This window comes from Lepidochelys kempii, chromosome 1 (assembly GCF_965140285.1).
Source record: "Lepidochelys kempii isolate rLepKem1 chromosome 1, rLepKem1.hap1, whole genome shotgun sequence".
Lineage (NCBI taxonomy): Eukaryota > Metazoa > Chordata > Testudines > Cheloniidae > Lepidochelys > Lepidochelys kempii.
In genome coordinates, this window is record NC_136380.1 from 338,095,086 (window position 1) to 338,110,598 (window position 15,513).

Genomic DNA, 15,513 nt, shown 5'->3' on the forward strand with positions numbered 1-15,513 from the left:
ACCTAAAGTCCTAGTGTAGACCAGGGCTAAGTAAAACCTGCTTGCTTTAGGAAATGGTATTGGTGATTCAATTAGTGGAACTCTTGTCATCTGAGTCCCTATTGAATCAGTACTCCACAGCTTATAAATAATCGAATACATTTAACTAAAAACAAATAGCTGAAATTGAATTGCTAACCCACTAACTAGTCACCTATGCAACTCCGGATGCTCTCACTGGCCTCTTCAACTGTCTCTTGGTCTTTCATTTCACAGTGAACTTTTCCCATCTCCAAGAAAAGTAATATTAATATTGCAACTGACAGCCACTTCTGCTTGCACAAACCTGGCAGATTCCTTTATACATGTGATTGTAATACTTTGAACTGAGTCTGGAGATTTGTAAGTCAAGGCTTTTTTTAACATACAATTTTCAAACTAAATGGCCGAGGGAACCTAGTGCTCCTGTACCATCACTCTCCTTTCCTCCTGTCTGCCCTGAGCTATCCTGCCTTCATAATAATTGTTTGCACACAGCGACATATTTTAAATAGCTGAACGTTCCCGTTTTTAGGATAAGCCTTAGAGCAAAGAAGCACTGAGTGTCTAGAACATCCTGATGTAGAAAGCATTATTATTTAGTACTGGAGTAATAATACCTAGCTTTTATACAGCATTTTTGATCAGTTGACCTCAAAGTCCCTTACAAAAGAGACCCGTATCATTATCCCTATTTACAGGAGTGAGTGAGAGAGAGAGAGTGTGTGAGTGTATCAGACCCGGAAGGACGAGTATTGATTCGGGAAGTTGGTTTTGAAGTCAGAGTAACTCAGAACATAGTAAGTAGGAAGGAGAGAGACTGGGTCAGGGATAGAACTGATCAATGTCAGCACTGATCCTGCCTCCATATGGAGCTTATTGTGAGATATGGCCTTGGCTTTATTTTAATGTAATGACTTTTTAAAAAAAACAAATTATTTAATGAATATTTTAACTGAGCAAATAATTTTGACTGTTTGTGAATATATACAAATTTCAAGTGTTATTTTGAAATAAAACATTCCCAAATAAACCTTGACTAGAACTGGATAAATAATACTCCCATGTTTCCACCAAAGAGGAACGATATTTTCTTAAAATGTAATATTCATGCAGCCCTAAGATTTAAATTGAATTAAAAGGTGAAATTAAAAGCTTTCTACCCCTTCGATCCAGTTCCCTTTATTACAGTCACTTGCCCACCATGGAAGAGCAAGGGTATGTAGGGTAGAACATGGCAGCCATGGTAACAGAATAAAGAAGACTTTTATCTGTGGGTCTCTAGTTAGAATAATCTGATAGCGGCCTGTGACAAATGAGCTGATTGTCTGAGTCCAGTTCTAGCTATGTGCCATAACTAGGCCAGCAACAGAAAGGGTTTTTCCATCACCGTAGGTAAAACCGCCTCCCTGAATGATAGTAGCTAGGTCAACAGAAGCATTCTTCCGTCGAGCTAGCTCTGTCTACACTGGGGTTAGGATGGCATAGCTACAGCGCTCTGGGGTGTGGATTTTTCTCAACCCTGTGCGCCATAGCTATTTCCACATAAATTCTAAGTGTAGATGAGGCCTAGTTGTCCAGAGCATAAAAATACCAACCCAGTCCCAACCCATAGACCCAGGAATGAAGGTACATGGAGACCAAACCACCCTGTGATCTCTCAAGGAGGTCCCATCAGGTCATGGTTGAGGCACATTGTCAGTGTACCAGAGAAACAGCCGTGTTAGTCTGTATTCGCAAAAAGAAAAGGAGTACTTGTGGCACCTTAGAGACTAACCAATTTATTTGAGCATAAGCTTTCGTGAGCTACAGCTCACTTCATCGGATGCATACCGTGGAAACTGCAGCAGACTTTATATACACACAGAGAATATGAAACAATACCTCCTCCCACCCCACTGTCCTGCTGGTAATAGCTTATCTAAAGTGATCATCAAGTTGGGCCATTTCCAGCACAAATCCAGGTTTTCTCACCCTCCACCCCCCCACACAAATTCACTTTGGTCACTTTGGATGAGCTATTACCAGCAGGAGAGTGAGTTTGTGTGTGTATGGGGTGGGGGGGTAAGAAAACCTGAATTTGTGCTGGAAATGGCCCACCTTGATTATCATGCACATTGTAGGGAGAATGGTCACTTTGGATGAGCTATTACCAGCAGGATAGTGAGTTTGTGTGTGTGGTTTTTGGGAGGGGGGTGAGAGAACCTGGATTTGTGCAGGAAATGGCCCAACTTGATTATCATGCACATTGTGTAGAGAGTTGTCACTTTGGATGGGCTATCACCAACAGGAGAGTGAATTTGTGTGAGGGGGGTGGAGGGTGAGAAAACCTGGATTTGTGCTGGAAATGGCCCAACTTGATGATCACTTTAGATAAGCTATTACCAGCAGGACAGTGGGGTGGGAGGAGGTATTGTTTCATATTCTCTGTGTGTATATAAAGTCTGCTGCAGTTTCCACTGAATGCATCCGATGAAGTGAGCTGTAGCTCACGAAAGCTCATGCTCAAATAAATTGGTTAGTCTCTAAGGTGCCACAAGTCCTCCTTTTCTTATTGTCAGTGTAGTAAGGACAAGTGCTCAGCAGCTACCCATGTCATATCTGTTCTATGAATAACTAAAGGACTCTGATCTAAAGGGCTGTCCAATTTTCTAGATTTAATTCATTTCCATGCAGCACAGATTGCAGAATCAGGGCCTAAGTGTATGAGTACATGAGTAAATTCATGTGTGTGGTGTTTATGTTTGCACAATCAGGCTCTGACTATACAGGGGAAAGAGTGAAACTGACTGTACCCTAAGTTCTGTCATATGCACAAAGGCAACAAACTACGACTGCCAACCCTCTAGGATTGGCCTAGAGCAGGGGTAGCCAACCTGTGGCTCTGGAGCCGCATGCGGCTCTTCAGAAGTTAGTATGCGGCTCCTTGTATAGGCGCCAGCTCCGGGGCTGGAGCTATAGGTGCCAACTTTCCAATGTGCTGGGGGGCGCTCACTGCTCAACGCCTGGCTCTGCCACAGGCCCTGCCCCCACTCCACCCCTTCCTCCAAGGCCCTGTCCCTTCCCGCCCCCTCCCCTGAGCCTTTCATGCCCTTCCTCCTCCCACTCCCACTCAGAGCCTCCTGCACACTGTGGGAGGCACGGGGAGTGAGGGGGAGGTGCTGATCAGTGGGGCTGCCGGCAGGGGCTGCGGGGAGCTGATGCGGGCTGCTAATGTGGTATTTTCCACTGCATGCATCCGATGAAGTGAGCTGTAGCTCACAAAAGCTTATGCTCAAATAAATTTGTTAGTCTGTAAGGTGCCACAAGTACTCCTTTTCTTTTAACATATTACTGTGGCTCTTTGGCAATGTACATTGGTAAATTCTGGCTCCTTCTCTGGCGCAGGTTGGCCACCCCTGGCCTAGAGTCTCCCGGAATCAGCATCAATCTCCTGGTGACTATTGAAAGCAATCCAGAAGATTTTAATAGGATATTTTAAGAAAGTGACATTACGTCACGTTGGGGGAAAAAAATCTCCCAGAATAGTTTCAGTCAGAGTTGGCAACCCTACAACAAACTGAAAAATGAAATCAGTTTATAATAACTTTCTGTGACAACAGCCTTAGGTGTTACTTGTAACTAGTGTGTACACAATTTTCAGACAGAAAATTTCAAATTGACAGTTTCCTTTCAAGGAAAAAATATAACAAAGGGAAAGAACAAAAAAGGAAGACAACAGCCAATACAACTTTATCTTGCGTATCTCTTTCACAAATTGTATCCCCAAATGCTTCACAGAAATGAAAAACACAAGACATAGAACCACAGAAATACTAGAAAAGATCTCTTTGGTCTGTGCCACATCCCCTGGGCCACTGCAGGATCCTACCATGTGATTAGAATAGCAGTGAATGAGGGACTTATGCTTCATAAAATTCCTCTGTTGTCCTCATTAATGATGAGTGCTAATCATAGCAGTCCCAAATGTTTTAAATCTTTTGTCAGGTTAGCAGAATAGAATCAGCAGTAGTTATTAAACAGTTAACCTGATTTTTGCAAACAAAATTAAGGTACAGCACTGCAGAGTTTGAGACCTGACTTCAGTGAAGTTACAGTGGGTATTACTTTGGCCCATTTAATTTAGCTCGCAGTTTACAACATCAACCTACCACCATTGCTTCAGCATCCACATCTGAAATATGATGTAGGACTTAAGATGGTATGTAAGTTCAACTTTCTCTGACAAAGTCTAGCACTGAAGTTTAGAAAATTCCCCAAAGTAGCATACTGATTGCCTTTTGGAATTGTCCCCATAGCAATGTAATATGAAATGACAACCCTGCCCAGCTATGAGGTTTCCATCACTTCCCTTAGGAGTCTAATATTCTAGATTTAAAGCTCACCATTAGGCATATTTCCTGATATTGTGATTTGAGCCTGGCACTGTCTTTTACTTTGTGTTTGTACATCGCCTAGCACAACAGGAACCTGATTGGAGTCTCTGGGCACAACTGTAATAAAAAATAATAATGGTAATATTCAGGCTGTTTTTCTTTTTTTCATTTCACATCATAACTCTTAAATATGGGTTTGATCTGTACCACTGAAATCAACAGGAATTTTCCTATGGACTTTGATGGGAGCAAAGAACGTATTTCTTCAAATACATGTAGATAGGGTTGCCACTCGTCCGGCTTTTACCCAGACAGTCCATTTTTTGGCTTCTGTGTCTGGGTACCATTTAGGTTTGCCAGGTGCCCAGTTTTCAACCGGAAAGTCCAGTTGGAAATGGGACATGGCAGTGTCTGGTCACATGTACTGACCAGATACCAAAAGCCCAGTTACTGCAGGGCAGTGGGAGGTGCTGAGTCATTAACCCATGCCAGCCCCAGCTCAGCCGAGGCCACCTCCTACCTGCAGGAAGCCTCCTTGTCAGGCTGCAGCAGCTCCCGTCCCAGCCGCAGAGCAGGGGAGGTGGAGGTGGAGGCAAGTAATGGGGGAGAGGAGCAAGCAACAGGGCCAGGGCCTTGGGGAAAGAGACGGGGCAGGGCCTTGAGGGTCTGGTTACCAGCAATTAGAAAGGTGGCAACCCTATTTGTAGGCAAGTTGTGTGCCCTTTTGTTGTTATTTCACCAAGTGACTGAGAGTGGGTCTGACCCACAAAATTCTGATCTGCCCTTCCCCAAAATTTGGGAGTTTTTGGGTCCAGGATTGTATGTCCAGGCTGTTCTCTGCAGACAATACACTTATGCTAAATGCATCCCTAACATATCAACTGCAAAGAAGTTACACCAGGGAACAGTTTAGCCCTTCTACTTTAGCAGACAGCATGCGATGTAAAATACCAATGTGTGAAGGTGTCAATTGGTGAATAAATTAAAGCATTAATTTCAACTGTCGGTTATGTAAACATTAAACTGGGCCTTCTGTAATTCATTACACAAATTGCCAGCTATGCCAAGACATGTTCCTTCACTGGAGGAGACTCTTTCTCTTACTTTGGGTATTCACGTTAAACTAAGCTGCATGAAATTTGTCAGCCTTAATTCACAAAGGCTTGTGCAAAACTTTTTTTGATCTTGGTTTGCATCCCCCCAAAATTTGATACTATTCTGATGGGTAATTTAAATATGCACATTGTAAAAATATGATAAAATAAACATTTAGCTTTTAGTTTTAAGTTTCAGCGAACCCAGAAATGGAGTTTGTCTACACACAGAAGTTGTACTACTTTAACATATACCTACATAGTTAAATGCAGTGTTGTAGCCATGTTGGTCCTAGAATATTAGAGAGACAAAGTAGGTGAGATAGTATCTTTTATTGGACCAACTTCTGTTGGCGAGAGGCAAGTTTCGAACGTAGGAAGAGAGCTGTAGCGCTTAGTGAAGACATTACTTATGCCGATAGGACAGTTTCTCCCATCAGTGTAGGTACTCCACCTCCTCGATAGGCAGTACCTATGTCAAAGGGAGAAGCCCTCCCATCAACATAATGCTGTCTGCACCTGGAGTTAGGTTGCTATAACTACGTTGCTCAAGGATGTGCATTTTCCACACTGCTGAACGATATAATTATACCAACATAAATTTGTAGTGTAGACCAGGGCAGAGCTTCTCTTCTGAAGAAAAGCTCTGTGTAAGCTCAAAAACTTGTCTCTCTCCATCAGAGGTTGGTCCAATCAAAGATACTACCTCACCAACCTTGTCTCTGTAAGGTCATGTCTATACTCCAAAATTATGTTGACCTAACTTATGTTGGCATACAGCCACTGCAGATACTAAATCACTTGTGTGTGCGCATACTTGGCTCCTTGTGTCAGCAATGCGTGTCCTCACCAAGAATGTATGTATCGATTGTACAGTCAGTGTGGGGCATTGTGGGGCAGCTCCTGAAAGCCAGTAACAGTTATCATAAGCAACGTGTTGACATAATTACATCATGTGACAAAGTGAGGATTTTCCCTTGTTTTGCATGAATGCTGTGTGTGACTTTTGCATAGGCTGCTTTAGCTGCCCCTTCGTAATCTGAGATCCAGGAGTGAAATGCGACCAGGTGATTCTGGCCCGGGAAGCAAGACAAACATCAGAGAAGGAGCAACGGGTAGGGCAGGGGCCAGGCAGCTGGAAGCGAGGCAGTCTTGGCTGGCTTAGGGCACAGGAGGAGGGCCAGAGCCCTGGCTCTGGGCTCCCCTCCCCCCAGGATGGACTTGGCTGAAAGTCACTGACTTCTGTGCTAACAAGTTCTTCCCTGTGCTGTGTTCCTGTCAACTAATAAACCTTCGGTTTTACCGGCCGGCTCAGAGTCACTGCTGACTGTGGAGTTGGGGGGCAGGGCCCTCTAGCTTCCCCAGGAGCCCCGCCCAGGTGGACTCGCTGCGGGAAGCGCATGGTGTGGAAGGAGATGCTGAATGCTCCGAGGTCAGACCCAGGAAGGTCGAAGCTGTATAAGCTTCTTGCCCTGGAGACAGTCTGCTCAGAGAAAGGAGGCATGCTCCCCCAGAGTCCTGACTGGCTTTGTAGGGAGTAGTTCCAGAGCATCAGCCCGGTGACTCAGTGACACATTACTTTACTCATGAAAGCGTATGCCCAAATAAATTTCTTAGTCTTTAAGGTGCCACCAGACTCCTCGTTGTTAGAGAGGCATTTACATCAGCAGAAGCCAAATTCAAGTGAAGAACACTTACACAGCTAGTTTGATGCAAGGCAGCTTACATCAACCTAACCCTGTAGTGTAGACCAGGTCTCATGCACTTAAAAGTGGTTTAACCCCCAGTGTGGATCCAGCTATGTCATCATAAGGCACCTCTATACTGGCATAGTTGTATCCACACTAGGAGTGGTAGCAGCATAACTATTCTGGTTAAAGAAAGATGCCCATGAAAGCTTATGCCAAAATAAATTTCTTGGTCTTTAAGATGCCACAAGTACTCCTCGTTCTTTATTCTGGTTAAAAATCCCACCCCTAACCGAAATAGTTGTCCTGGTACAAACACTGCATGCAGACCAGGCCTAAATGAAAATCAGGCAGAATCATCCACCTTTTTTCCTTGCTTTTAATTAAAGCCTGGTGTCAAGGTGTATGCCGCTAGTCTTAAAGGTGATGCCTTTTTCTGATCCAGGGCCTGACCTTTGCTTGTATGACAAATCCTTCCTTGAGCAGAGCTGTGGCCATGGGGGGAGAGAGGCAGGATCCGACCCCCATGGAGGCTGCTTGAGGGCAGAGTCTGCCTCTTCCTCTCTGGGCCCAACCCCCTTTGCGTTGCTCCCCAGGGAAGCTCCACTGCAGGCCATTGCTCGCCCTCTCCCGAGCAAAGTTTGCGGGGCAGGAGGGTGGGATTTGGCCCCGGGTGTGCCCAGCAAGCAGCGCGCCAGGCCGTGCAGAGAAGCGGGCTCCAGGCCCGGCGGGGGGAATGCAGCCCCGGGGGGCGATGCCACCTGCCTGCCTTGATGTCACCCAATTCGGGATCAACAGAGGCGCTGGCTCGCCCCCGAGCGCCCTGCGGGGCCCCCCCGCCCCTGCCTCCCTCGGGGCGCAGCCCGCGGCTCTAGGAGGCAGTAGCGGGAGCCAGCCCCGTGCGCGTGAGGGGAACTGCACCGGGGACCGGGGCACAAAATGGCGCCGCCCCTGCGTTCCCCTCCCCCTCCGACAACCAGACCCCGATCCGTTCCTCCCCCCCCCCCGCCCCCGAGACCAACCGCCCCCCATTCCCGGGCCGGCAGGGGAGGGGGGAGGCGCAGAATCACCTCGCCGCCCTCTCCCTTCACTAGCATGAGGCTGAAACCACTGCCCCCCCGCTCCCTTGGGGCCCGCCGCCGCCGCCGCCGCCTCGGCGTGGCGTGGGGCTGCGGGCCGGCCTCGGGGTGGCGGCCTGCGGGCCAGGCTCCCTCAGCCACCACGGGGCGCGCTGTGGTGCGCGCAGGCTTCCCCCAGCAGGTGGCAGCGGGGGTCCCAGGCGCCGCTGAGGTAGCGACACACGCCAGCCGCGGAGCGCTTCCCTCGGCGGCGGCGGCGGCTTCCCGGAGGCGGCCCGGCCGGCTCCCCGCACACAGCGAGGGCTTCCCCCGCGCCGGGCGAGCAGCCCCCCGCAAAGTTTGGGGTTGGATCCGCGGGGCAAGGAGGGAGCCCAGAGTCAACTTGTCCCGGCTCGCCGCCGACCCGCAGTTGGAACTGAAATCTCCCAGCCCCGGTTTATTTTTGCTGATTAAAGGGACGGACCTTGGTCCTGCGGCTGGGTGGCTGTTCAGCCTCCAACTCGCTCTGTGCCATCCCCTTTCTCCTTCCTTTCTTCCTCCTCCTCCCTTCTGCCCACACCATGGAGTTTACTGAGAGGAAGAGGAGCAGGAAATCCCAAAGCTTTAAACTGATCAACCAAGGTAAAGTGGCGCTGGTGGGGGGCGGCTGGGTGCGTGACTTTTTGTTTATTTGTCCCTCGAAGGGACTTTCGGCTCAACGTGTCTCAAAGGAGAAGAGCAGGGTGTTATGAAATGTGGGCTTCTCCCTTCCCTCTGTCTCCTTCAGCGTCTTTCTGCCTTCTGCTATTTATTATTTAACTCCTTGGATCTGTTTTAAAAACCCTCTCCCCAGTGAGGGCATGGTTTTCAAAGCAGATGCGATCCAAAATAAAGTTGAATCGCAATTTCCTTGTAAGCCCAGTCAAACAAACAAACAAACAAAAAAGCGAGTCAGGAAATTATCAAAATAATGGGTACTTGGGGAAGAGAGAACCCTTTCGGTATTCAAGTCCTCTGGGTTGTTTTTTTTCCCCCTCCTGTTGATTGCGTACATACACGTATGTCAAAGAAAAGCCTAATAGAGGTTGCCTTTCAAATAAAATAAACGCAGCTAATTAATTGTGCATGGGTAAGGAAGAATTCCTGGCATGTAACTTGTTCGCTCGGTGTGTGTTCGCTTTACGAAAAGAAGAGGATGTTTTAAAAGGGATGGTGAAGAAAATGCTTGGATTTTTGTCGGAAAAAAACCAGACAGCTCAATTTCGATCTTTTAAAAAATAAGACAGAGTCGCTGGTGGTCATTTTAACAGGTGGACTTTCCAGCCTTAGCGTTTTATTTTGGTGGGGGTATGTACTGCTACTCCAGCTGATTAGATCTTTTACTCTCATTGATTTGACTTCCGTGTTTTAAAGTATTGAGCTGAAATATCTCCATGGAATGCTGTGTGTGTCCTGCATGCTAAGTTCAAGGCAAGTGACTTCTTTGGTGTAATGTCACACTTTTTTTTTTATGTGACGGTTCTGCACTTAGTGTATTTAGGCATCCCTTTTCAGTCAACGTTAGATGAAAACAAACGGGAAGCAAAGGAATTAAACAATGAAAATAACCTCACTTTGAGGAAATACTGAACAATTAAATATTTTCATTTTACCATTGCAGTAGAATCTTGAGCATTGCACATAACATTTTTTAATCTAAAGGAATACTGTCAGGTCAAAATTGGCCAAAAAATTACTGTAGGTTTTGTAAAAACAAGCAGTTCCAAACATGTTGCCAGTAAAAATGTATCTGGGGTTTAACGTTCCAAAAGAAACAGGTTTGGTTTTTTTTACAATGATATATTCTCTTGCATTGCTTATAATATAAGCCTTGCTGAATTGTGCTAGTATGAGGATCTGAAAATGAAACTGATTAGTTGTTCGTATTTCCAAGTTGAGAAAACTGTAAGATGTGAAGAATAACACAAATAGTCAAAAGTAAATTAATATTTTATAAACATTCAGTCTTAAGATGTCATTTGTAATGTAGATTAATAATTTTTTGAATAATACTTTTAACTTTAATTCAGAGAGAACTAATTTTCACTAGTGAATTCTTAGCCATTTTTGGTTTGTCTGAGAACCCCTCTGGTTATAGAAATTTAAAGAGAACAACCACACTAAACACGATTTCTGAAAAAGTTGTATTTTGATTCTGGGAGAATGGAGAAGATAAAAATTGTATTTTAACAAAGTAAGATTCAGCTTTCATGTACCCCCCTCCACCCCCTTCCCCATTTCCTATGCAAGTTGATTACCAAGATAATTTTGTATAAATAGGTGTCTCTGCTACTCAGCTGGTGCTTCCTGCTTAAGTCATTCAGTAATGTCATAGTTTAGTGTTTACTGTGAGGAAATTGATAGGGATTTCATAGGCCCTGGTCTACGACATCGCAGGCAGAAGAAAGGACTAAGGGAGACACCCACTGTTATATTGACTTATATTATGTAAACTATTGTCATGTTTACTGTATACTGTAGCCTCTCTCATCCCAAGAAATCTCAAAGCACTTTATCATCATAACGAACTAATTCAGACTACTGTGTACATAAAATTGTGTATACCTCCAATGCAGCCACCTCTAGGTGAAATGCAGAAACTGTCATTCAACAAATTTATTTGCTACTCTGAAACCTGTCATACAACAGTTAAGGAACAGTGAAGGGTACCATATCTAACTGAAGACATAGGGAACATTTTAGAGAGATAGCATGCAATCTGTTTCTCTGAGCATTATGAATCTGCCCCTCACTATAGTTCTTAAGCGCTATTACAGCCAGATTTTGACAATCTTCATCAGGAGGTATAAAAATATAGGAAAAAATGAATAATGTATCAGATTCTGGTAAGTCCTCTTTTTTTTTATAATTCTCACAAAAGAGACTCTAGCTTTTCCCACCTGTGTACCTGGAACTTTATCTGTGGTTCCACGTGCTGTGCAACTTAATTCTCCTTCATCCATCTGCCTGCCCCCATCCAAAAAAACCAAAACTAAACCCCATTTCTTCTGACTTACCTATCATCACTCACTTCTTCACCTTTCCTTCCTTACATTCATAGTCCTCATCCTTCCCTTATAGCCCTTCTGTCTGTCATGTTGCTGTATTATGTGTGATTTTGGTTTGCTGCAGGAGAGAGTCTTTTTTTATTATTTTTTTTTGAGGTAGTCACACTAGTAGTGCTTTACAAATAATAAGTAACAATAGAGTTCGTATGTTAGGGGATCTTTGAATTCTGGACCTGATTATTTTGTCAGAGAGGCAGGTGCCTTTCTCATAAAAAGAGTGAACATAATACTCCTAGCTTCTGTTGTGCCATTTTTCTGAATATCTCAAAGCACTTTCCCACACATTGATTAAGGAAGCCTCACAACACCTTTTTGAAGCAAGTGAATGTTATAAACACCACTTTACAAAGGGAGAAACTGAGACATCTGGAATTAAAGAACCCAGTCTTGGTGAGGTGCTGAGTATGCTCAAGTCTCATTAAAGTCAGTAGGAACTGAGTGTGCACAACATCTCACAAGAGCTACTTAGTACCTTATTATTCAGTCCAAAGTGATTTTCGCAGGTCATACAGTCACGAGGTCACGGTCACTGTCAGGTTTGTCAGTAGCAGAGTTAGAAATAGAATCCTGGCTTGCTGTCTCCAGTATTCCCTGTTGTAAATGCTACTCTCTTCTTGTGTGCATGTAAAGAGTGTAGTTGTTTTTACTAAATGCACTCTTGTGGTCAGAGCTCAGACTGTTTATCCAAGTTGCATTTCATTTGAAATAGAAAATCAGTGCTTTTATGATAGCTGTGGAAATCAATTGCCATCAGTCAATATCCATATATAGTGCCCAAATCTGGTCCCATAGGAATTCAATGGCCAAATGACAGCAGCAGCACAGGATCAGGCCACAGAACTAAAAATTTATCCCATAATATATATCACTAATTTTGTTTTGAGATAAAGTGTGAAAGTTTCCCTTGGCCTATAAGAGGGTAAAGTTTTCATTTACATTATACATTTGCTTTCCATCTGTAAGGCAAGAATCCAGATAATAGGCATCTGGTGAAATAATTTACTGTGAAAATGAACATAGTAATATAAGCCAGGCGTAGCTTGTCCCTAAAATGTGTGAAATATTTCAGTTCTCTTCAGTTTGAGCAAAGTTTTTTAGGGAGTGCTGATACAGAGCACATTTTCTGTGGTTAATTTGATGTACATGGAATAAACTGCAGATATATTGATAAATGATTAATAAAACTGTAGCAATGTGTTCAGTGTTCATTTTTTCCAGATCACTTGAGTTCTAATTTTTTTTATACTTTTTCATTCCAGATTATCATCATGAGGTATATAAGATCTCTGACTACAGCAATGATGTTAATGGGGAGACCAAAGAAACACAGTCGGTTTTTTTAGGTATGTTCTTGTGTCGATTAATTTATGAGCAACACAGCGTAACCATTTTCAATTAGGGGGCAGTGTAAAGACAGGAGTTGTATGCCATTGTTTAATATGGACATTCTCTTCAAGACGTTTTTATTTTACAGATTGCCAATATATCCTTTATTAACATTGCTAAAAGTTGTAGTTTCAGACATAAATGTTTATTAGAGTCTACACAGAGTGCTAATTATCATTCGCTCTCAGGGCCAGATGCTGACTGGGCAGTTTTGCAGCTCTCTGTTCACCCCATTTACATTGCATATTCACTGGCATGCTTCACTGGCAATAGTTTGTGTGATTGGGGTATTACATCTTTGACATCTGGATAACAGAAATTCAATTTCCAGGAAGCTGCTATTTGTTTGGTGTTGCTTCTGCTGTGGGTGGGACAGAGGATTAATGTAATGTCTTAATGTAATGTCCTTTCACCTCTGTAGCTTGGCTGCTAACACTGCCATCGCAAAATTGAATTAAATCAACAGTCAAAAATGTGTAAAGAAAACAGAGATGTAATATATAGTCTTCCTTAACTACAGCTTGATAGAACTGGTTATCACTGAACTGCTCATCATTTTTGTGGCTGTGTACTCTTCCTTTTACATTTCCACTCCTGTCTTATCTAGAGCCTGATCTTGAGAGGTTCTGAGCCTCTGCAGCAAAGAGCTAAGTGTCTTAACCAATGGACTTCAGCAGGACTTGAAGATACTCAAGACATCACCTCATTAAAGGCCTGATCCACCTCCCAGTGAAGTCAATATGAATCTTTCAGTTGACATCAATGAGAGGTGGATTTGAAAGCAAATCCAATATCTCTGATCATGAATAGTCCCATTAAATTCATATAAGTGAAGGTTGTCAGGCTCAGGCTCTGGGTCTGATGTTTGAATCAGTAAAGCCCCATAACTGTCTGGCAGATACTGACAGCATGTCTGTTTTAGCACAAAAATGTTAGCTCAGAGATGAGCACGCAAGTCCTTGAGAGGATTGTACTACTGTATCATGCAGACAGTACTGTTACATATAGACACAATGGCTTTTTAAAAGTTGATTGCATACATAATTTCCTTTCTTCAGTCTTTGTATTTTATTATCTTCACAAAAATGTTAAAGTATAATGTAAGATACCTCCTATCTGAGTTTTTTTACAGTGCTTTTGACTTGAAATTCATGCTCTAGTTTGAAAGGTTAATGTGGAAAACTAATTATTATCCTGGTAGCCAAATGTGTGATGAGACATTTGTCTGTGTAATTAACAGTGAAGAACTTTTATAGTTTCATAAAATCGAATGCCACATACAGTATGCTGTGTGCATTTGTTTTGAAGAGGTGTCCAAAACAGAGATGTTTATGGCTGATATAAAGTGGAACTGAAATGTACTGTAATGCAGGTGTCTGTGCATTTTACAGCATTTCACATTGTTAAAATGGAAGTCAGCAGATTAATAACTTTATTTTGTCATGATAAAATAAATAATGTGTGCTTGGAACGGTGGAACAGTGCATAAATTACTCAGTAATTCCAAGAATATATTCTGTTCCTGGAATAATATCTTCCACAATTTATTCATACAGAAAAAGTTGACTTTACATAAGTCTATGAAGTTATTTGTTAGTTTTAATAGAATTATATCCAAGTATGATTTTTTTGTCAGCAGCTATTACTGTATAGTTAAACGTGAAAAAGGGTTTCTTTTATATAGCTGTGTTTTCAAATAAGAACATAAGAATGACCATACTGGGTCAGACCAGAGGTCCACCTAGCCCAGTATCCTGTCTTCTGACAGTGGCCAATGCCAGGTGCCCCAGAGGGAGTGAACAGAACAGGTAATCATCAAGTCATCCATTCCCTGACACCAGTTCCCAGCTTGTGGCAAACAGAGGCTAGGGACACCATCGCTGCCCATCCTGGCTAATAGCCATTGATAGACCTATCCCCTATGAATTTACCTAGTTCTTTTTTTGAACTGTTATCGTCTTGGCCTTCACAACATCCTCTGGCAAAGAGTTCCATAGACTGAATGTGCGGTGTGTGGGAAAAAATACTTCCTTTTGTTTGTTTTAAACCTGCTGCCTATTTATTTCATTTGGTGACCCCCTAGTTCTTGTGCTATAATAACATGTCCTTATTTACTTTCTCCACACCAGTCATGATTTTATAGACCTCAATCATATTACTCCTTAGTCATCTCTTTTCTAAGATGAAAGTCCCAGTCTTATTAATCTCTCTTCATACGGAAGCTGTTCCATACCCCTAATAATTTTTGTTGCCCTTTTCTGAACCTTTTCCAATTCCAATATATCTTTTTTTGAGATGAGGCGACCACATCTTCACGCAGTATTCAAGGTGTGGATGTACCATGGATTTATATAGAGGAAATATTATATTTGCTGTCTTATTATCTATCCTTGTCTTAATCGTTCCTAGCATTCCTAGTGGGGGGTAGATTTGAAGTACACTTTTTCATTTTAAAAAATTCATTGTAATGTAGCATGAAAGTACAGTAGCCCTGCTCCAGAGGAAAATGTTTTTGATCTGACTGATTATAATCTTTTGGAAATCTTACACGAAGCACACACAGTAAAGGGTGCTTTTTTCCCCCTTTGCTAAGCTCATCCAGGGCTAACTCCTGCTCCTGTTGAAGTCAATAGCAAAACTCCCACTGATGGAGGATCTGACCCTAAGAACCTGATCCTGTAAATTGCTCTGCTGAGCTGCATGTCTGCACCCATGTGGACCTTTTGTTAACTTCACTGGGGTTCCACCTGGGCTGAGGGGTTGGCCCATGTCCTTGCAGGACTGGG

At 43.3% G+C, this 15,513-nt stretch overlaps 1 protein-coding gene across 12 annotated transcripts in view; it reads left to right on the forward strand.

The window, feature by feature from the left end:
* Positions 1 to 8,369: 8,369 nt before the first annotated feature.
* BEND7 (BEN domain containing 7) overlaps positions 8,370 to 15,513 on the forward strand; it is a 100,607-nt gene continuing 93,463 nt past the window's right edge. For 3 of the 12 annotated variants that reach the window (XM_078851173.1, XM_078851174.1, XM_078851182.1), the window contains exons 1-2: positions 8,380 to 8,876; positions 12,601 to 12,684. In XM_078851173.1, the coding sequence (XP_078707299.1) occupies positions 8,816 to 8,876; positions 12,601 to 12,684 (145 nt within the window). In that variant the 5' untranslated portion in view covers positions 8,380 to 8,815. Of the gene's footprint in view, positions 8,877 to 12,600; positions 12,685 to 15,513 lie in introns of all 12 variants that reach the window. The other 9 variants (XM_078851178.1, XM_078851175.1, XM_078851177.1 and 6 more) reach the window with 5 other exon arrangements.